Source organism: Elgaria multicarinata, chromosome 21, assembly GCF_023053635.1.
Source record: "Elgaria multicarinata webbii isolate HBS135686 ecotype San Diego chromosome 21, rElgMul1.1.pri, whole genome shotgun sequence".
NCBI classification, from domain to species: domain Eukaryota; kingdom Metazoa; phylum Chordata; class Lepidosauria; order Squamata; family Anguidae; genus Elgaria; species Elgaria multicarinata.
The window spans coordinates 12,951,514-12,973,780 of NC_086191.1; the positions used below are offsets into that span (position 1 = coordinate 12,951,514).

The 22,267-nt window shown below is 56.3% G+C and overlaps 2 protein-coding genes across 8 annotated transcripts in view; one reads left to right on the plus strand and one right to left on the minus strand.

Annotated features, from left to right (window-relative positions):
• MARK2 (microtubule affinity regulating kinase 2) overlaps window positions 1–1,375 on the plus strand; it is a 117,487-nt gene extending 116,112 nt beyond the window's left edge. For 6 of the 7 annotated variants that reach the window (XM_063146159.1, XM_063146161.1, XM_063146160.1 and 3 more), the window contains 2 exons: window positions 624–668; window positions 971–1,374. In XM_063146159.1, the coding sequence (XP_063002229.1) occupies window positions 624–668; window positions 971–1,331 (406 nt within the window). In that variant the 3' untranslated portion in view covers window positions 1,332–1,374. Of the gene's footprint in view, window positions 1–623; window positions 669–970 lie in introns of all 7 variants that reach the window. The other variant, XM_063146165.1, reaches the window with a different exon arrangement.
• A 3,636-nt stretch (window positions 1,376–5,011) lies between these two features.
• RCOR2 (REST corepressor 2) lies at window positions 5,012–15,856 on the minus strand. The gene is made up of 12 exons (XM_063145639.1): window positions 15,581–15,856; window positions 12,912–12,968; window positions 12,191–12,271; window positions 11,187–11,239; window positions 10,571–10,732; window positions 9,300–9,424; window positions 7,549–7,618; window positions 6,762–6,974; window positions 6,469–6,546; window positions 6,279–6,336; window positions 5,669–5,907; window positions 5,012–5,579 (listed from the first exon to the last, which is right to left on the minus strand). Exons 1-12 carry the CDS (start codon window positions 15,693–15,695, stop codon window positions 5,226–5,228), a joined length of 1,605 nt encoding a protein of 534 aa, XP_063001709.1. The 5' UTR covers window positions 15,696–15,856; the 3' UTR covers window positions 5,012–5,225.
• Between the last annotated feature and the right edge of the window lie 6,411 nt (window positions 15,857–22,267).

Consider the following 22,267-nt stretch of genomic DNA (forward strand, 5'->3'; position numbering starts at 1 on the left):
TAGGAAGGCGGGAAGAATTGGGGCAGCGTTCCTTTTAGGTTGTGGGGGGGGTGGAGTTCACGAGCTGAGTCCCAGGGAGCCCTTCCTGAGCGCCCCCGCCTGTGACAATCAACCTGTAGCATTTCGGTTGTGCTTTTGAAGGCCGTCGCGTGAGTTCACGGCTGACGTGAGACTTGAACCAGGGATTTCTCGGTTCACAGCTTACTGACTTCACCCGCTACCTGATAGCTCCATCTCCTCCTCCCCCTCCTCCTCCTCCCCCCCCCCCCGCTTCCCCTTGCTTGGATGTGGCTTCTGCTTGTGGGAGACGGGACCATTCGCCATCTCAAAGAGGTGGCCCACGCCGGCCGCGTCTCCCCTCCCGCCGGTCGCCGTGTCGGCAAACTGCATGCCAAACGGAGCGTGGCGCGCTCACGGACCCGCTGGCTTTGGCATCGGCCGCAGCGATGCCTTCGCCAGCGCCTGGAGCACCTGGAGGGAACACCCCACACACCCCACTGGAAATGTATGCCCCCCCCAAATCCCCACGCCTCCCCCCCCCCCGGGGAAGAAAAGAAGAGCAGGTGTAGGAGCCGCTTCACTCGAGGGTGCCTGACATCTTGTCTCCCGCTCTGTTTTTTGAGGAACCTGCATGAGCCCGAAAGCAAAGACCGCGTGGAGACGCTCAGGTGAGGTGCAGCCAGGGCCAGGGGGTGGCGGCCGCCCAGCCTCCGGGAAGGACTTCTGCTCCGTTCTTGTCTGTTTCTTCCACAGGGCCAGGCTGCTCCCTGGCACCTCGTCTCCGTCTCATCTGTGTGGCCCCCTCCCCGATACGACTTCTCCCCCTCCCTCCCCGCCCCCCCCTGTCTCTCTCTCTCTCTCTCTCTCCCCTCTGTCTCTTGCTGTTTGGGCTGGGCTGGGCTGGGCTGGGTGGGTCCTTCCTCCCTCACTGTCCCCCCTTTTTTTTTCCTTCTCCCTCCTCCCCTCTCAGGCCTCACATGCTGGGCAGCGGCGGCGGGGATAAAGAGCGCGACGAGAACCGGGATGCCAAGCCGCGCTCGCTGCGCTTCACCTGGAGCATGAAGACCACCAGCTCCATGGAGCCCAACGAGATGATGAAGGAGATCCGGAAAGTGCTGGACGCTAACAACTGCCAGTGCGAGTTGCAGGAGAAGTACATGCTCCTGTGCATGCACGGCGCGCCGGGCCACGAGGCCTTCGTGCAGTGGGAGATGGAGGTGTGCAAGCTGCCCCGGCTCTCCCTCAACGGCGTCCGCTTCAAGCGGATATCGGGCACCTCCATGGCCTTCAAGAACATTGCCTCCAAAATCGCCAACGAACTGAAGCTTTAACAGGGGCCCCCAAGGGGACCGGGGGGGGGGGGGGCGGACGGCCAGCCTGCACGCGCATGGGGGGGCAGGGGAGGGCGGGGGCTCAGGAGTAAAGCTGCAACTCAACTCTGGAAGGGGTTTGTTTTGGTTTTTTAATACCCTGGCGCGGGGCTGGGGAGGGGGGGGCAGCGGATCGGTGTTTGGGGACGTCCCCCCCTCTTCATCCATCCCTCTCTCCCCCCCCCCTCCCCGGGGCTGCCGCATCTCCATGGAGACGGAGCGCGTGGGGTAGTGGTTGGCAGCCACCCAGCCGGTCTCCGTGGCAACGGTAGTGGGAGCGTACCAAGGGCTGTCGGTCTCTCTAGCGACTGCGTTTGGGGCGGGGGGGGCAGCGGCATCCCTTTTGGTCTCCGTGGCGACCGTGGTACTCTCTCTCCCCCCCCCCCCTTTTTGGGGTTGTTTTTGTTGTTGTGGCACATGAGACAGGGTTTAAAATTTTTACCAAACACAGCAAAAAGCAAAGGGGGGGGAGTGGAAACCCTCCCCCCAGCTCTGCCCCTCTGCAAGAGCTGCCCCCCCCACCCCCCACCCCCGCAAATGCCTTTTGCCTCTCTCTCTTTCACACACCCACACCCACACCCACACCCCTGCCCCTCTTTTCCTCCTTGCGGCCTGTGTGGTTTTCGGGTCCCTGGGCTTAAAATCGCAGGGACTGTGCTTGGGCAGAGGAGAGCTGGGACCCGGGCCTCCCCACGGGCATTACTGAAGCAGCGATGGTGTCTCCCCGCCCCCACCCTTTCGTTTCCCCCTAATCGGCCAGGGTTCGGAGGTTTGGGTCGCCACCCAGCTTGGCTCGTTCTGCTCCTATAAAGTTTGGGTCCATTTCTGCTCCCGGCTACGGCCTTGACGTGGGGCAGGGACGGGCGCGTTTCATTCCCCCAACCCCTCCTTGGCTTTTCTCCCTGCAAGGCCCCCGAACGAACGCTCCTCTCTCTCTTCCTGAGGCCACGTGGGAAGGCAGGTTCCGGCCCAGCACGTGGCTGCCTCCCGCCTCTTCGGCCCCGTTCCTCCGACACCTGTGCCCGTTCTCTTCCGAGAGCGGGCTCCCCGGTCAGGTGAGGTTAAAACAGCAAAGGGCTTCTGGGAGCGGAGAACGGCTTTGTGTCCCCCCCGTCCCCCCCCGTTCACAGGGCCCGACGTCTCTGCCCGTGCCGCGGCTCGCGAATCGCTCCCACGGGCCCCATTTATCCGCTTAGGCTCAGATATTCGGCATTCTCAGGCGGAGGTAACTCCCGGCAGGTCCCTTCACGGCTCGGATGCTGTGGGACACGCCGGGGGCCTTGGCCTCCTCCGGATCATTTTTCTCCGTACCCAAGGGTGGCTTTGGCAGTTGCAAAGGAGCCCCGCCATCTGCCTGGGACCGCCGGTTCGAGAGTCATGCCGGGGGGGGGGGGTATGGACTTCTTTTCCCCCCATACCTTCCATTGTTTTAAGAATAGCCGCAAGAGGCCCTCCGCTCTTTAGATACAGGCCGAAGAGCTCTCTCGAGGGGGCTCTCGAGGGGGCTTTGAGCCCCCCCATCAGCTTTCCCTCCCAGCCACGGTGCTTGCAGGCTTCCGCGACCGCTCACCAGCGCGCCCTCTCTACGACAGAAGACGGGGGGGGACCCCTCCTTCCCTTGCTTCCTGCGCCCCCAAAAGCAGGGACACAACCCCTTCCCTCCTTCTCCCAAACTCTCTTCTCTCCCCCCCCCCATTTTAAAGGCCAGCCCTCTTTCCTCCTCTTTCCAAAGCACAAGAGGAAAACGGGACCTTCGCTATGGTGACCTCTTTCATTTCCTCCTCTCTCCACCTCCCACTTCCCCTAAGCTGGGTTTCTTTCATCCGTCATATCGCCACTTTGAGAATGTATTTTCAACCCCTTTGGAGGGGCTTTGGGCCTCTCTCCCCCCCCAGTCTGTGCTGAGCTCCTTTGACCCTGCCCTCCATCACACACACACACACACACACACACACACACACACACAAATCTGGTTTGTATATAACTGTACTGATACCTCGGTTTTGTGAGTGGTTATTTTATTTTATTTTTTTGTTTAATTCTGATCACAAAATGCCTTTTTTAAAAGAAACAAAAAATCATGTCCCTTCTTTTTGTTCGATTCCCCCCCCAACCCACCCCCCCAACCCTCCCTCCCTCTAGGGACGCTGCCGTTTGATGTAGTTTTACAGGTTCTAGATTAAAACTTTCCAGAAAGCACCTGCCTGGCCTTGGCCTCCTGTTTTTCGCCCACTAGCACTTCGCACGGCGGGGCGGGGTGTGTGTGTGTGTGTGCGATGCTGCTCCCCCAAGGCTGTCAACTGTGGGAGCCGGGGCTGAGTGGGGTTGGAAGGACGGAGGCAGGCGGGGAAATCTGGCCCCGAACCGAGCTGCAAAACGATGAGGTAGAAGCGAAGCCTCGTGCGGCATTCGCTTCCCCCCATTTGCCGATTTCACTTTGCTCCGTGACCCGACGTTGCCACCGCTGGCGAAGGGACTGGTTGAGGAGGGTGCCGTGGCGCTCACGTTGTAAGGCGCTGTGCCCTGCTGCGGGTTTTGCGTTTGTGGTGTTGTCGCGTTCCCCGAGGGGGTCTCCCTCGGTGGCTTTGGCCGGAGGAATTGCAACATGTGTGGGGAGTGGCAGCCGGAGCCAGGTCAGAATCTGGGAACACGGAGGATGCTCGTGGCGGGCTGAGGCGTTTCCGTGGCAGAAAGGGGCAGGAAGGAGAAACCCTTCCCCTCGCTGGTGACCCATTAGCCTGCCTGGTTCTCCTCTTCCATTCTTGTCAAAGCCACTCCAGGAGAAGCCCGCGTGCGCCAGGACGCTTTCTTCGTAGGGCGAGGGAGCGCGCATCTTGAGAAAAGGGAACGCTACTTCAGAACACCACATCTTATCTTCTTCTGCCTCCCATTTGGCGGTTCTGAACACCCCACAGTTCCCACCCTGTCTCCCCCGTTTGCTCCCGGGCCCAGGGTGGAAAGACCAGCCGTTTGTAACAAAATACCTTTATTGAAAATGCTCCATGGACAAAACAGAATGCCCCCCCTCAAAAAAAAAACCCTGCTGAGACTCCCAGCGATGGGAGGGTCCTGGGAGGAAGGAGGACGCAGAAGTCGGGGCCGCCCTTTCCCGTGGGGAGCCCGGTTGGCACGGCCTCCTGCCCGCACGCGTGCCAAAGGAGATGGGCAAACAGAGAGCAAATCCGGCTCTTCGTCGTCGTTTCTCCTCGCCCCCTTTCCGAGTCTCCGTGTGGAACTTGCAGGCTCCTTTTCCTCGAAGGGGTGGGGAGATGTTGTAAAATCACAGCTGCACAGAGAGATGGGCCCCGCGTGCTTGGAAACACACTGCCTCTCCAGTCTGATCCGGTGCAGATTCCTCTTCGTCTTTCTCCCTCTGTTCTTCCTCCCCCCCCCCCCCCATTCCTCTACCTGTGGCCCAGCTCAGCTACCTGACATCCCCCCTTGACCCCCCTCCCACATTCACACAGGCACTGACACAACTGATCCTGCAAAAGTGTAAACATAATCCAACCCCACTCTGAGCTACTATTCCTATCTCTTCCTTTTCCCTCCCCGCCTGCCCGCCCCCCAAAAAGGAAAAAACCAAACCAAACACCTCCACCCACCCCAATGTACGTGTGGGGCCTGGTGTTCAGTGCCAGCCTTCCGGATGTTACCTGAACCGGGTCAGATGACCGTGGGAGAACAAGGTCCCTTTCTCTCCCTCCTTCCCCCACTTTCCAGCACCACCACAGCAAACCCGCTTCGCTGTGCTGGGTGGTGAAGCGGATCGGGTCGTACCAATCCCAGCTGCAACTGGCGCGTAACAAGGCTCACGGATCGCTAAGGAAGTCGGCGGCCGCCGCCCCCCCCTCCTCAGAGGGAACTGGAGGAGGGCGGAGGGGGCTCCCCGGTCCCGCTCAGCAGCGAGGGCGGGTGCTGGCCCCCGCGGGGCGCCTGCCGCGAGGCGGCCGGCCGGATGAGCGGGGGCGGCGGCTGGTTGAGCGACAGTCTGGGCTGCAGGAAGCGCCCCTGCTGCAGGGGCGGGGGTTGGCGGTGCAGGGTGGGCGCCGTGGGCAGCGTGGGCCTCAGCAACGGGGGCGGCTGGGAGAGCGCGGCTGGGGGGGGCCGCGGGGAAGCAGGGAGGGGCAGCGGAGGGGGGACGGGGGGCGCCGGTGGCTGCTGCTGCTGCTGCTCCTGCGAGGACCGTGACACGGCCGTGATCTGCACCTGCAACAGAAGAAGAAGGCAGGCACCACCGTCAGACGTCCAGAGGAGCTCTGCGACGTGGCGGCGTTTGGAGGCCATCCCTCTCTCACCTCGTCCTCTTCTTCGCTGCTCGCTAACGAAGCCCCCGAGCTCTTGGGGTCCCGGGAAGGGGAGCCGCCCGGCGGGGCGGCCGGGCCCACGCCCTCCTGCTCAGCCTCCCATTCCTGGAGCACCTCCTCCAAGTTGAAGCGACGCCGGTAGCTGACGAAGAAGGTCTTCACCTGGGCCACCGTCTTGTTGCTGATCACTTCCGCGATGGCCTGGAAGTCTTTGCCGTACTTCCGGATGGCTGAGCGGCGGGAGGGAAAGAGGCGGACGTTGTTTCGCCCAGCCGGGAGACCCGCGCCGCTGGAAAGGGTACGCGGCCCACCCCACGGCAGGAACGGCCCAGGGCCCAATCCACACATTCGGGAAATTGGCACGGGGGCGGCGTTTACAGCAGCGCCTTCGCTGTAACGGTGACCTGTGTTTTGGTTCCTCGGAGGAAGACCCCATTAATCCTCTCCTAGTTAATCAATTACCCCACTGTCTCCAAGGTGACATTTAAGAGGGAAACGCCTGTCACCGCTTCCTCTGCGTGGAGACACACACACCCCGTTCCCTCCATCCTGTGACATGACACCACCCAGTCTTCCTCCTCGCCGGACCCCGAAGGCTCACCCTGCACGGCCAGCAGCTGCTCATCCGTCGTCCAGCGCGAATTGAACTTGATGTTTGTCTGCAAGGGGAACGGGGGAGTCTGAGCCGCACGTCTCGCCCTCTTCGGCCCCAGGAAAATCGGAAACCGGCATTCCGAGAAAGAAGGCCGGTGGTTCCCGACGGAACCCGCCTCCCCGGCACACTCACTCACCTCCGGCGGCCGCAGTTTGTCTATCCCGCCTTCCAGCGCCTGCTTCATGCTGCTGTTGATCTGCTTGATGCTTTGCACCTGGTACGGGCAGAGGCTGAAAGGTCAGGAGGCGTGCGTCCCTCCCCGTCACCCCCGCCTGAGACAGCACGGAGGGCGAGGCCAAATTCTTGGGGAAGGTGAAGAGGCTGTTCCCACCCCCACCCCCCAAGCAAAGCTCCCTGCTTGGTTGCGGGGCCTGTGGGGATCACATTGAGATCCGGTACCGACTCGGGAGAAGGAGGAAGGCTCGCTACCTGCCGCTTGAGGGAAACCAGCTGAGAGTCCAGGTGGCGCAACGTGAGGCAAGCGATGTCCGGGCTGGCGGACAGGCCGGTGATATCCTCCTGGCTCAGGTACATGCCCTTGGGAGGGCGCCGGCGGGCGCGGAGCGGGTGATGCCGGTACTGGGACAGCTGCACCTCCTTCACAGGCCCCGGCTTGTTGTTCAGGGGCTTCTGATAACTAGGCTGGTGGGGAGAGAGAAAGAAAGAAAGAGAGAGAATGGAACAGGGGCCCCCACTCAAATTTCCATGGCCCTGACTGTCCCGGTGTTGATCTCCCGCTCTTGCAATACATGTCCACGCTCCTTCGATGCTGCGGAGTTCCAGCCAGTGATTAATGCCTCGCTCCCTCGGCTGGCACCGGGTTCAGTCCTGTCCCACCCGGTCTCCTCGGCATAACGGTCATCCAAGCGCAGGTCTCACGCCTGGCAAAGTGCTGTCTCCGCCCTGGCAAGTTCAGGGCTTTGTGCACACAGAATCCCTTCCAAGCCAAAGTAAAGGCCAGAAACTTTAGCGGTTTCTTAAAATGAAGGCGAAGGTCAGAAGGCTAAAATCAGAGGTCCAATTTCAGACTTCTGCTGCGTGATGGGGGACGAACACGGATTCCAGCACCTTTAGTGACCTGAACTTACGTTTGTGTTTCATCTCCGGGCCTGGCTGCCCTTTGGTTCAGGTCTGGGAAGCTGCTGGAACCGTGTTGGTCCCGGGCTTTCCTTGCCTACCCTCAGTTTAGACTCGGCGGTGAGCCATTCCCCCTTACCTCCTTCTTGGGATCCAGGGCATCAAATTCACCCTCACTAGCCTGCCGTCCTTCCTCCAGTTCATCATTACTGTAGGGGAAATGTAGCAGCTGTTAGAAGTGGTTCTGCTCGCTCTTAGGGTCTTTCCCCCACCCCCGGTTTCTTCCCAGAGGCGTTTTTACGTTCTCTTCCCCCAAAGAGCGTTCTTGAACTACTAGCCTATTCCGAGGCTCGCTTTGAGCACCTCTTAGGATCAAGGGGCTCCTGCTAGAATGGCCGCTCTTCACGGATTCCTGCTTCAGCCTCACCAGTTCATGTAATCTCTCTCGAGGAGGGTGTGTGTGTGTGGAAAACAAGCTTCTCACTGGCCTTATGTTTATGCCCACCTTTCCCCAAGCAAAGGGAAGCTTCACTTGAAAGAGGGAACTTTGGAAACTTGTGACGTGCTTGTCAAAAAACACACACATGGTGATCAGCTCCAAAGTAGAGTCTGGTTTGAAGAATCGACAGCCCACCAATCTTTTCCTGGAGGAGAAGGCTGTCCATGGCTACTGGTCCCAACGGCTATGTGCTGCCTCCAGTATCGGAGGCAGGAAGCCTGTGTGCACCAGTTGCTGGGGAACATGGGTGGGAGGGCGCTGTTGCATTCATGTCCTTCTGGTGCGCTCCAGATGTGTTGGACTGCATCTCCCAGAATGAGATTTATGGGAGTTGTAGTCCAACACATCTGGAGCGCCCCAAGTTGAGGAAGGCTGTTCTGGTGGGTTCCTGGCCGACAGCAGATCAGCCCCTGTGTGAACAGAGTGCTGGGCAGGATGGACCCTCGGTCTGATCCAACAGGGCTTTTCTTAGGTCCTTCTATCCAGCATGCATGGAACTCACTTCCAAGGTATCAGCGTTTTGAATAGGTAACCCACCCTTGGCTTTCTGGGCAAATCTCGACATTCTATGTGACCGTTGAGCCAAACCAATTTGGAGGGGTCCCTGCCTCAACAAAGGAACCCATGGCTGCCGAAAAAAGCAAATGCTATTTTGGGCTGCATTAATAGAAGTATAGCTTCCAAATCGCGTGAGGTACTGGTTCCTCTCTATTCGGCCTTGGTTAGGCTTCATCTAGAGTATTGCGTCCAGCTCTGGGCTCCACAATTCAAGAAGGACGCAGACAAGCTGGAGCGTGTTCAGAGGAGGGCAACCAGGATGATCAGGGGTCTGGAAACAAGGCCCTATGAAGAAAGACTTAAAAGAACTGGGCCTGTTTAGCCTGGAGAAGAGAAGATTGAGGGGAGACATGATAGCACTCTTCAAAGACTTAAAAGGTTGCCACACAGAGGAGGGCCAGGATCTCTTCTCGGTCCTCCCAGAGTGCAGGACACGGAATAATAGGCTCAAGTTACAGGAAGCCAGATTCCGGCTGGACACCAGGAAAAACTTCCTGACTGTTAGAGCAGGACAATGGAACCAGTGACCTAGGGAGGTTGTGGGCTCTCCCACACTAGAGGCCTTCAAGAGGCAGCTGGACAACCATCTGTCGGGGATGCTTTAAGGTGGATTCCTGCATTGAGCAGGGGGTTGGACTCGATGGCCTTACGGGCCCCTTCCAACTCTACTATTCTGTGATTCTATGAATTTACGCTGCTCTATTGATTGCTGGAAGTCATCTTGGTCTCAAAGGCAGAAGTCTTCCGAGCCCTGCATCCACCTCTGCAGCCCTTTCCATCCACCACGAACCTAAACCCCACCGTCCTCCGTACAAACCCTCTCAATCTCTGACCTGTCATCCTTTTCCTTCTTGCTGAGCAGCTTCCGGGCTTGTCGATCCATCACGCTGGTCCTGCTCCTAGTTTTCTTCCAGGAGTAGTAATACTTCACCAGGCTGGGAATCAGCTTATCAGGAAGCTGTGTAGGAGGCACAGGAGGCACAGTTGGGTGGAAGAGCAGAGCCAAAAACAGAATTGCAGGCATGCCATTAGGCAATTAGGAACGGGTGTTGATTGTGACGATGGAGTTTAGGGGCAGGATCCTGAGTCTTATGCACCTGTGATATGAGGTGCCAGAACAGGAAGATGGTAAAGGGAGCCTAGTCCAAATCCCTCCACAAACCTACATATGTTCAATGGCTTTCCCCATACAGAGGAAAACGGAGATTATTATTTTTTACAGAACAGTAGAAACGAGGGTGATCAGGGGTCTGGAAGAACTGGGCATGTTGAGCCTGGAGAAGAGAAGATGGAGGGGAGACATGAGAGCACTCTTCAAATCCTTGAAAGGTTGTCACACAGAGGAGGGCCAGGGTCTCTTCTCGATCCTCCCAGAGTGCAGGACACGGAATAACGGGCTCAAGTTACAGGAAGCCAGATGTCCGGCTGGACATCAGGAAAAACTTCCTGACTGTTAGAGCAGTACGGCAATGGAACCCGTTACCTAGGGAGGTTGTGGGCTCTCCCACACTAGAGGCCTTCAAGAGGCAGCTGGACAAGCATCTGTCAGGGATGCTGTAGGGTGGATTCCTGCCTTGAGCAGGGGGTTGGACTTGATGGCCTTATAGGCCCCTTCCAACTCTGCTATTCTATGATTCTAATGATGTAGCCAGCCCAGCACACCTCAAAGAGCAGATTTTAGGGTCAAGTCTTGCAATATCTATGTGACAACGTCAGTATAGTCACACAGCCAGTTCTGGGCAGGTGGGGGAATGTTTGGACAAGGTTCACCTCCACCTGGCTGCTGTCACCACTTCCTTTATCCTCTTCTCTTTAGCCCAATATGTACCACTGCCAAGAGGGTGAGGTGCAGGAAAGGCAGTTGGTACGCGCTTCTGCCACTGTTTGCTCACTCAGAGGCCGGGCAAACAGGCCGTGATAACAAGCAACAGCAGGGCAGGCCGCTGCAGCGGACACAGGGCTTGGGCAGGTGACTAATAGGAGCCACGTGCCACCAGCCCTGCATTAAGTGTACTTTAACGTGTCCGCCGTGACTGACAAAGAGGACAGTGTCATTCCCCGGGCGCCCCACCGCCCCACCAGGTGGGGAGAGGGGGATGCGTACCATCTGCTGGATACGAGCAAAACTCTTGCCGTGGAAGCTGAAGGCTTGCTCAAACAGCACCTTGTCCTCCACCGTCCACTCGTCGGGGAAGGGCGTGAAGTTGGCCAAGTCCGCCAGGGACTTCTCCACGTCGTGTTTGTGCCACAGCAACATCCCCAGAGCCTGTCGCGGAAAGAGAACGAACATCCCCCCAGTGAGGCCGCGAGGAGTCCTAAGAGGCGGTGCTTTCTTTAAAAGGGCGCCCCCACGCCTTCCGGGCAAAGACGGTGGCGGCAAACGGGTCAGATGGGACCAGAAAGGCCGTTTGACGTTGCCCAGGGAAAGGCCGTTTCCCCGGCCCGTGATTCCCCCCTGCGCCGTCTGCCAACTGACCCCCTCACCCCATGCTCCCTTCCCACGGCTTGGCTGCCAGAAGGGAACTTGTGCAGAGCGTGGCTTTGCGTCCCGTCCCCCGTCCCCCCACGCCTGACGCTACACGGAGTTAAGCATCCGACCGACTAAATAAGATGGCCTTGTTTGTGCCATTTGCTGTGTTCTTGCAGCGTTGTTAGGGTTTGGAAAAACCACCACCACCACCCCGTTCAAAGAAACGTTGAGCCGGGGTCGGTGGGTTTACCTGTTCTATGTTGTAGCCGTGCTTCTCCTTGGCCATGGCGATGTATTTGTCCACTAGAGGGAGAAAGAGGCGAAAATCATTCGCTGGCAGGAGCGGAGGCATAGCTGCCTTCCGACATCTCTTCCCCTTACTGGGTGCTTGGGTGGCCTGCTTGGGAGCGCTCCCGTTTTTCTTCTGTGACACCCACAGACACTTCCGAGGGTCTTGGGGATGGTGCTGCACTTGCTGGCGAGGGCAGGGGAGAACCTGACACACACACACCCCGCCCCGCAGACGGAGCGCCCTCTCGAGACGGGAGCAGGGTTGTGTCCGGCCGCCCAGCGCACAGAAGGGTTGTGCCCTGAAGCCCTTGCTCAAAGGGCAAGCGTCTGGAGATGCGCCATCGCAGGGCCCCCGTGCGAATCCAGGGTTCGGAGGGATTTGTTTTAAGGGCAGAGGTTCAGTGGCTGTTAGGTGCGCGTGTTATCCCAAAACGTGGCCGCCCCCTTAACCACCAAGGCGTCTGGGGGACCATCAGCCACACGCCGTCTTTTGCTGCCCTCCTCGACAGTGACAGCGCGACCAGGAACGCCGGACCCCAACTTTGGGCCTCTCTCTGCTTCAGCACAGGCACAGCGCCATCCCACCCCCACCCACCCCTGTGCTGCCTGCACCAGCCAGATTAATAACCCAGGAGCCGGAGGCAGCGCACCCGCTGCACGGTAATTGCTTCTAGGAGTCCTGAGAGGGAGGGGAGGGAGGGGGGAGCTGTCAATCAGGGGCTGCGTTACCAGCTGAAGATGGAATGCCTTTCCCCACCCCCTGCCCCCACCCCTTTTATCACGGCGGGTTCTTCGTGGGTTCTGGGAACTGGTTCAGCATCCAGACCAGCGGGGGGAAAGGCCGTCGGGAGCGTGGCTCTACAGGAGCGGGCAGCCATTGCTCTGTCCCTGCCTCCCTGCTCTTTACACAGGAGTGGGGCTGGAGGGGGGGGAGCGGTGGGGGGGCGGAGAAGAGCGACTCACATTTGGCATCGGAGACGCAGTGGTTTGGAGACCAAACGAGCATCCCTTTCAACTCCTTGCTGCTGTAGCGAGCAGGGCTCTCTGGATGGCAAAGAGGACGACAAGGGCGATCAGGGCGTTCCGTTCCAGCGTTCCCCTCTCCTGCTCTGCCACGGGGTGCCCCCAAAACCAAGAAGGGGGTGCACCAGTGGGAAAGCCAGCGAGGGTATAGACCCAACCCCAAACCCTCCCAACTCCCTTGATGCCCGGCCAGCAACGCTGCTCTTTCGAGTTCTGTCCTCTGATCACCCTTTCCTGTATCATCAGTTCCCTGACTGGTGATCACACACGCACACACACACACACACACGCACCCTATTCACCCCTCACTCTTGGCCAGGGAGCAGGGAGCTGCTTCAAGAGGCAGCTGGACAACCATCTGTCAGGGAAGCTTTAGTGTGGATTCCTGCCTTGAGCAGGGGGTTGGACTCCATGGCCTTGTAGGCCCCTTCCAACTCTGCTATTCTACGATTCTATGTTGTCCCGCCACCCCTCGGGGGCAAATGGCCAGCTTCCACTTGGGAAAAGGAGGCCTCGTAACGGAAACGAATCCACGGGGCCCGTTAAGCGAGAGCCTTTCCTTGAAGGAGCTGGGATCAATGCAGCTTTATTGCTTAACCCCCATCCTATAATCTACACTTAAACGTCTCTCTCTTACTCCCACCCACCCCGCGCGCTTTACCTGGTTTGCACTCTGGGATCACAGCTTGGTAATCCGCTCCCACACGAATCATGCTGTCTGCAAGGGAAGGAGAAAGACAGGCTTGAAGGAACTGTTGCTGCGAGAGGCTAGGGAGGGCTACACAGAGCTGCCAGGGGGCCCCGGAGCTGCAAGCCCTCCAGAGAGGAGGAGAGTTGGGCCATCCCATGTTCCAAGGTAGGCTTTGCTTCCTTAACATGATAAACGGAGCGCTCTTGAGCGTTCTCCCTGCCTGAATTGAGCTGAATGCCCGAAAGACATTCCCGGGAGATGTGGGCGGACAAGAAACCAGAGTGCAATAGTTGAGTGGCCCAGTGCCGAACTAGGGAACGCTCCCGTGTGCAGGGACAGGTAACACATGTTGAGCCAGTCGAAACCAGCTTTAGCGCTTGGTGGTTCTTGCTCTGCTCCGGGGACGGCGGTGCCGTTTGGGTGTCCCGAAATCTGCCCTGCTTCATCATCTCCAAAGGTGATGGGCGTTCGGCTCATGGGGGTCACCAGTCTAACCAGCTGACCCAGCACTGGTAGGCTCTCCGAACGGAGCAAGGAGGCCGCTCCGTATGAGTCGCTGGTGCCTACCACCCCTGAAGGAAAATCCTCCTGGCACTTGAGAGGAAAGCTCCCTGGGGAACATCAAGAGCAAAGATACAGCTGAGAAACCTTCCCAGGCGGCAGAGGCACCATTTTCGCTGTGTTTGGAGAGCGCCTCCCCGCTCCTCCTAATTCAGCTCCTGTTCCTTCCAAAAAAAACCCACCCCAGCCTCCCAAACAGCTGCTGAACAGCAGGCAAGACCTGGAAACGTTTAGCCAACGTCATGCCAAGGAGCTCCCGAGCTTTCGCTTTCTGGCACAAGGGCCAAGAAACACATGCTGAGCCCGGGGGGGGCAAGTGTGTAGGGAAAGGCTCCCGGCGTACCCATTCGTGCACACCAGCCCCCCACCCCGCGGGCCAGTGTGCAGATTCTTGGATGGCCGTGGGGTCGGCTAGCTAGAAGTAGGCTCCGCTCTTTTGCGCTAGCTAGGGGGCGCCATCGATCCTCCGCCCGCCCCCAAGAGACTAAGTGGGTCTGAAAGGGACATTCGGGGTGGTGTCAGATATGGGGGCGGCTGCTGGCAGAATCTTTCAAAGGTGGGGTGGATGGAGAGAGAGAGAGAGAGAGAGGCCCGCCCTCGTGACCCTACGCCTGGGGAAATCAGAGAAGTCAGCAGGCCTCTCCAAAAGCCCAATAAGGTCAGAGCGAAAACTGATGATGGCTAACGGGCCGCGGTTGTTATGCTACCAGGGCACGCACCTTGTAACCCAGGTGGCCCTATTGAAGTACCTTCTGCCCCAGGTGTATGCGTTGAGGAGCAGGCTGAGAGGTGGTTGACTTGCATCCTTCCCCATAGCCAGTGGCAGATGGGATGGAGAGTCCCTCGTCCAGCCCAATCGATGCCTCCAAAAGCAGCTGCTCAGCTGCAGACCTGGAAGTGTGGCGCTCTTTGGGGCTGCTTTCCATAACCACGTCCCCAAGAGAACAGAGAGGGGGGTGGGGGTGGGGGTGATCTCTCCCAAGGGAGAGGGAGAGGGAGAGGAAGCGTAACAAAGCCAGGGGTGTGCAGGAAGCCGTAACAGAGTTCAGAGTGGGGAGAGTGGGTGGCCGGGGACAGTAAAGCTCTATGCTGAGACCAAAAGCCAACTTCCTAATTCCAGGCCTTTGTTAACCTGGCGGAGGAGGTGAGAAGAAGGGAAAGGGGGCCATTGCAGAGGAGCCCCCGGCTTCGTGATGCTTTGGCATCACCTAGGCAAAAGTGGCCAAATGTTGGCTGTAAAATAGAAGGCTCGCTAAAATGAGATGGAACTGGAAAGGGTTAAGGGGTGGGTGGGGAGGCTCTCTCCCAAGCAAGCGAGGTGCTCTGGCACTTCTCATTGTTTTGTTCGAAGACCCGGAGCAATGGGACATCAGCTTGAGCTACCATTTGGGAAGCCCAGATAGTTCAATGCATCAAACCACATCACATCAAAAACGGCCTTTTGGGATGCCTTAACCCCGCCGGGCCTCCTCCCTGTCCAACCCAATTCCATCTTTTGTGGCATCGGGTCACATCACCCAAGGTGACCATCAAGTGCTTCCTTGAATAAGGGTAGGTCTCTCTCATCCCTCACCCACCCACCCACCCACCCACCACCACCTCTGTCGCTTTTACAACTACTTTTTTTTAATCTATCCCCCACCCTGCCCCAGGATACATTTTCTGTCCGCTGTGCACACAACCCTCAGGGACCCAGGTTTCTCTTTGCTGCCCCCCACCCTGAGGGCATTTGTCTTCCCATCTTCGCCCTCACCCAACCCTCACTCTGTGGCCAGCAGAGGGCAAGGTGAGCTGTGCGAGAGCCTTTCCCCACTCCTGGAAAGAGGCAAACTGGGGCCGTGGGTGTCATGAGCCCAGTGGCCTCAAGTCCAGCTCCCGGAGAGGCCTTCATGCCAAATTCTTTGTTTCTTTGTGGAACCCTCGGCCCTCTTTTGAAGCGGCGCATCTCAGGACCTTCGCACCCACGCCTTCGCGGGTTCGAATCCTCCCACCCGCTTGACCGCAATGAAGTCTGGTGGAAAGGGCCACTTTTAATAACTCTCCGTGTGCGCGCAACATCATGGCCCATCTTGGCTTACCGTGGGAGTGTTCCTCTTCGCTGCTGTCATCTTCCGAGTTCTGATGGTTGCCGTTGGTGGCGGACTTAGACCGGCTCCTGGACAGGATCCCTGATTTTTCCATTACAGAAGGCATCTTGCAAGCCCCAGAGGACCACCAGGTCGGGAGGGGAGATCTTTACCCCTCCCAGTTTCTGCACCTCTCTCAGGAAGCTTGAAATACTTGTTATTTAAAATATCTATTTTTCAGTCACGCCGTCTTCCCACCCAGCTCCTACTTCCAACTTTAAAACGTTCAGTGGAGGGAATTAAAACCCTTTGTAAAATCCATTGTTTGGGGTTGGGAGGGGGGGGAGAGGGAGAGAGAGAGAGAGAGTAGGAGTTAATTGTAAATTCTGTGCAAAGGAGCCAAAGATCAGAGTTCAGGTTTTCCCTTCCTCCGCTCTGAAATTCTGTCTCGCCTTCCAAAGTTGCTGCAAACTTCCTTGTGATGGGGATGAAGAGCGAAAAGGAAACTCGCGTGGCTGAAGTTATTTATGGAGGAGGTGCGCTAGGAAAAGGGGGGGATCGAAGCACCTGGGGGGCGATGCTGGGGGTGGGGGAGACGGGGACCCATAGAAGCAACTTCTAAAAAGAGCTGAGGTCCCAGATGACCGGAAAGAGAAGAAAAGGGGGGAAAGATCACCTTTTTTTAAAAAAAGAAAAAACCCTAAGGAAACATCAGACCCTAAAAATATTTTTTTTTTCCCCTCTATAAAGCTTCGGTAGTCCTCTTTTCTTCTTTGAGGATGCAGGAACTTGTATAAAACGAGGGATCCGGTGCAAAGTCCTCGGGAGAAAGCAGTCAAGCCTCGCTGGATGCCTTGGACTGGGAGGAAAAGTTGCACGAGGAAGAAGAGGAGGGTTATTTGCAGGCGCTGCCGTCTGCTGCCGCCACCATCTCCTTTTCCCTTCCTCTCACACAATGAGCCTGGAGCTGCTCTGGTTGCTGCTGCTGCTGCTGTGAGAAAGTAGTTCCAGCCCTCCTGCCTTAGCACCTCCCCTCAGACCCTTCCGCCTGCTTGCACATCTGGCCAGAGGAGGCACACGGGGGCAAGAGGCATGCAGAAAGGGGAGGGGAGGCCAGATGTGTTGGGTGGGGAGGGAAAGGTCAGGGGATGGGGAGGGGGCGCACTGGCCCTCCCTCCCTCCTTCCCTCCCTCCCTCTTTCTGTCTCTCTCTCTCTTTCTTTCTCTTTTTCTCTCTCTCAAAGAATGAATCGAAATCATTCCCAATTCCTCCTGAAGGGTGGAGGAAGACTAGCGCATGGAAGAAAGGTGCCGAGAGATGCTGATATTCAATTCCCACCAGGAGACACGTGGGTGGGGAGGTCTCTCTTTCCCCCTCTGCTGCTTCTGTTCTGATCTCTTCTCTCACCTTCTTCTTTTTTTTTTTACCCCATCCAGAAGAAAGAGGCTGTTTTGGTAGCAACACGACAGTGGCGTCTCCTCCTCCTAACACCCCCCCCCAAAAAAAACCCACCCTATAAAGTCATCTAACACACACACCCCAAATTTCAGCTAGCTGTCGTTTTGTCTGTGGTGTGCAGAGCGTTCATTGTTGCTCATGGGAAAACTGCTCCAGAGAGAGAGAGAGCGAATAACCCCACAGCCCACATGGAATTAACTTATCCTTCACCGTAGCTATCTTGACGGAGCTGCTTTTTATAGGAAGTCTTAAATCTGAATTCTGGGTGTTTTGGTGCCTGAGGCAGAACGTCCAAATGAATCTCAATCTCTCTCTCTCAACCTGGGATACAATTAATCCAGAAATTCTCCTTCGCAAACCTCATAGAAATGTATGGCAGTGGTGAGCTATGGGGTTGTTGTGTGGCTACCATTCATTTCAATGGAGTCTCTGCGGGAGAACTTTAAGAGGCCATGTGCTCAGCAAATCCGACCCGGATATCTCTCCTTCTGCTATCTAAATTCTGCCCCACGTTCCCACATGGCGAACAATTAAATTTCAGCCCGTCCACAAAGTTTAAAGTGTGCGTGTTATTTGCGGTATGTTTGTCCGTTTTCTCTCTGTATACACACACAGACACATGAATGCGCACATTAACGGTGAAAACAGACCACAAGAAAACATTCCTAAAATCCGTACGTGAAAAAGCGCCGTCTGAAAATGTAATCAAGTGGGTCCTCTTCACTACCGTGGGATGAGTAATATGAAGTGGATTCACAGGGGAAATGCAATATAGATCAGATACCCCCTTTGGTTTCAGACCACCCTTCCCAAGAGATGCCTCAGAGGGTTGACATTTCAGCCTCTCAGGGAGTGGGGGAGATTTAGCAAGACCCGAAGGCTTCTTCCTGGATACATCCAGGATTAAACTGAACCGCAGTAGCGTATTGAAGACCGCAATCCCACTCAGAGACAAGACCCATTGTTTTTCCAGTACGGCACATGCCCACGGAACAGCGTCTAGGACTACGATGTAAGAGATTTCAGGCGCACGTTTATATTTATTTATTTTAGAGTATTTTTATCCCGCACCTCAGCCAAAAAGGCCCTCAGAGCGGCTTACAATTGATCAGTAAAGAAGACAGTCCCTGCCATCAGGCTGACATTCTAAAAAAGACACGACACACAAGGAAAACGGGATGGGGAGGGAAGAGGGAGAAAATAAAAAAGAAATCAAGGAGACTGTTTAGGCTGGTGGGAAGGCCTTGCTCCGTCCTCTCAGTTTTCTTAGACAAAAAAAAAAACCCGTCTATACATGCAGAGGATGGCACCCTTAAATTGTTTCTTTCCACCCGTGTAAACGTAGCAGCGATGCTTTTGACGCGAGGCATTCTCTTCTCCGGCTGCCTTTTATTCCCCTTGAAGTAAAGAGGTCGAGGTCCTTGGCGGTGAGATCTAGGACAGAAGGCCTCCATTGCATTGTTTATGGCGATCGTCACTCGGTGTGGTGAAGCCCTGAGCTGAGCACAGAGAGAAGTGGGGGGCACTCCTGAGGAAGCAGTACATGTGGTCTGGAACAGGACCCGTGTGTGTGTGTGTGTCCTCAAATGGAGCCACAGATTAAAAGCTTGTGAGGCCCAGCTTTTACCCAGTTCCTCCCCTCTGCCATATCTTCCTCACGGGGCCTCCAAAACTCCTCGCTTTGCATCCATCCAATTACTAGCTGCTAACCCAATAAATACCGCCACGATATCCATAGAGTCATAGAATAGCAGAGTTGGAAGGGGCCTACAAGGCCATCAAGTCCAACCCCCTGCTCAATGCAGGAATCCACCCTAAAGCATCCCTGACAGATGGTTGTCCAGCTGCCTCTTGAATGCCTCTAGTGTGGGAGAGCCCACAACCTCCCTAGGTAACTGATTCCACCGTCGCACTGCTCTAACAGTCAGGAAGTTTTTCCTGATGTCCAGCCGGAATCTGGCTTCCTGTCACTTGAGCCCGTTATTCCATGTCCTGCACTCTGGGAGGATCGAGAAGAGATCCTGGCCCTCCTCTGTGTGACCACCTTTTAAGTATTTGAAGAGTGCTCTCATGTCTCCCCTCCATCTTCTCTTCTCCAGGCTCAACATGCCCAGTTCTTTCAGTCTCTCTTCATAGGGCTTTGTTTCCAGAGCCCTGATCATCCTGGTTGCCCTCCTCTGAACACAACCTTCCTCCATCCATTCCTCTTTACATTCCTCTTACATTTTCACCCCTTTCCCGCAAGATGTGCCTTGCTTTGCCTGTTCTCAAACTCTGCCTTCAACCACTGCGGTGGATTCCTACAGAAATTTTGCTCCGTTGCCCCTCTCCCCATAAACCCTGCTTTTCCCCCCCTTCTGTCGGTTGTTGAGCGTCTGATTCTGTTCCACAAACACCAGCCTTTCTCTTTCCTGTCGTTTTACTCGCCCTAGGATTCACCGCGGGGATAGACTACCGCCAGACGGATGATTCAGGAGGGCTGGAAAGCCTCGGTGGAGGTTCGGCTCATGCCGAGGATGGATTTTAAGCCGGGCTGTAAAACAAAGGCTGGGTGACGGTGGTGGTGGAGGGCAGAGAGTTGTGCAAGGTGACAGAACGAGGCCTGGGTGCGGAAGCACAGCATAGAGAAATTCCCGGCTGGAGCGGAGGAACAATTGCTTCTTCCTTGGTCTGAATGCTTGGAAGGGAGAGGTAGCAGAGGGGGGCATTTTTGTAGGGGATTCCGTTTGTTCACGGCCTCTTTGTAGGAGCCCTTTGATGCCAAAGGGGCTCTGGGGTCCTACGCTGTCCTCCAGCTGCGTACCATGGAGGGGGTGGTGAGCGCAGTGGGGGGACGAGGTGGTGCTAGCAGGAAGGGAAGGACGCTGGGAGTGGAGGCCAACCACTCTGCCTTGTTTGTTTCCTGGTCAATTAGCCGGAATGGAATGCAGAGGGTCAGATATGGTTATCTTGGGCGCCTGTGCGAAGGAGGGCCGTTGCTCTGGATTTGGGCCCTCACATCTCCCAGTCTGCTGCAGCGTTCGGTTCGTATAGGGCTGGAGAAAGAGGGGAGAGCCGTGCACCTTGGGGGAACAAGAGAGCGGCTCCTGCCTGCCGGATCATCGTCTTAGGGGGGCTGCAGCCCATCAGCCAGGAAGCGTGGCAGGCTGTTCTCTTCCCCGCACAAAGGAGGGGGAGTCTAGCAGCAGGGTCTGTTGAGGGAGTGGGAAAGGAGAGGCGGTCAGAGCGGGGAACTTTTGTCTTCGAAAGGGACAAAACCTCAAAGCACATCAGGGCACATTGCTGCTGTTCCCAGATGGAGATCAAAGCCTGAGAATGAGATTTTTCTCCCCCCCCCCCTCCCCAAGTCCACCTGGTTGATCTACAGCTGACTCCCTCGCTGTAAAAGGGCGTGGGTGTGTTTTACAATATATGTAGCTGGGCCGGAATTGGACTCGGCGGCTAAAAACGCGGACCGCTGAAACGGTATGCGCAGGTTTGCACACACACCGAGACCACCGCTGTACACGCGGTGAAACGAATACCTCTTCCAGTTCTGCAAATCTAACACCGTCCCTTCAGCTGTCAGGGCAGTTTAGATTTGCAAGGGTGTGCAGGCTTTCCCACAGCAGAGCAAAAGGGTTTCTGTGTAGGCCTGAACCGTGCTGGGAGGACACTTTTTCTTTTTTGGCTAGACGAGGGCGAAATCCTTTAGGTACAGGCAGCCCGCTGAGGGGAGTTTGCTTCCTGCAGCAAGGACCAGACAAACGAAATCCAATAACAGGGATGACATGCCACCACAAGAGGCATGAAGAAGAGGACAGGCCTGGGTAAGGCAAATGGATCAACTGAGAAGCAGAAACGGAGAAATGAAATCCCCAGCAGCCGCTAACCAACCAAGCTCCCCCCCCCCCGTCTCTCTCTTTCTCTCTCTCTCACACACACACGCCAATTTCAGGATTCTCTGCCTCCATCCTAAGATTTTGAGAGCTCCTTGCTATACAAGGTGGCAACTTCCATATCAGCAAAAATAAATAGCACTCTTCAAATACTTAAAAGGTTGTCACACAGAGGAGGGCCAGGATCTCTTCTCAATCCTCCCAGAGTGCAGGACACGGAATAACGGGCTCAAGTTAAAGGAAGCCAGATTCCGGCTGGACATCAGGATAAACTTCCTGACTGTTAGAGCAGTATGACAATGGAACCAGTGACCTAGGGAGGTGGTGGGCTCTCCCACACTAGAGGCCTTCAAGAGGCAGCTGGACAAGCATCTGTCAGGGATGCTTTAAGGGGGCTTCCTGCATCGAGCAGGGGGTTGGACTTGATGGCCTTAGACGCCCCTTCCAACTCTACTATTCTATGATTCTAAGAGAAGAAATGACAAAGGGGACAAAAGAGGACACCAATTGGGATCCAACGTGCGCATGCTAATTTATATGTAGAGATGCAAATTTAGAAATAATTTTTATACCTGAATGGCAATACAGGACATCCCACCGTAGTGTGGACGACCGACCAAGCAACCCGCGTGCCTTGCTCAGTCCGCTGCCCGTGTGCTGCTGATGGGCAACTTCAAGGCCCACTTGTTCTTTCATATGGTTCTTTTTCTTTAAACCAGACTTGGACCGGACAGCCCTTCAAATGGAGGCCATCTTCAAGACAGAGAACAGTCCCCTTGCCGCCCTTCAAACAGAGGACTACCCTCTGTAAAAGTGTGTAACAAAGACAGCAGGGAAGTTCTCTATCCCTACTTTCTCCCCCACCTATCGGGGGGCATTTATACAATGACGCTTTGCTCTCTGATTCCCCTAAAACCCCACTGCATCACAGCTGCAAAGCGGCATCAATACACTTACACAGCAGGAGGCTATCCGGCCAGGAAAAACCGCAGCACTGTTCTTAGACAGCAGGAATGGAGGGACCAGAAAATCGTGGATACCTTTGGGGTGGGGTGGGGGGAGGAACGCCACGCAACTTTGAAAACCTGCAGCAGCACATATAAGTTCATTCAACTTATTCAGGGAGTGTGTGATGTACGGACTGCCCTGACTTTCCTTCTCCCTTAACATCGCCATGGCAGCCGTCCAGCCCGCCCCCAGGCCCCTGCCCCACATCCCCGCACTTACCCTGCCCTGGGATCTGCCCACGAACCGAGCCACGCCCTGACAGCCAAGAAACGACAGTGGCGACATTGGAGCTATAGAAAAAGTTGCTGCGAATGGAAAGAGGGGGAAAACACATTTCCGTGGGGAAATGCCGGAT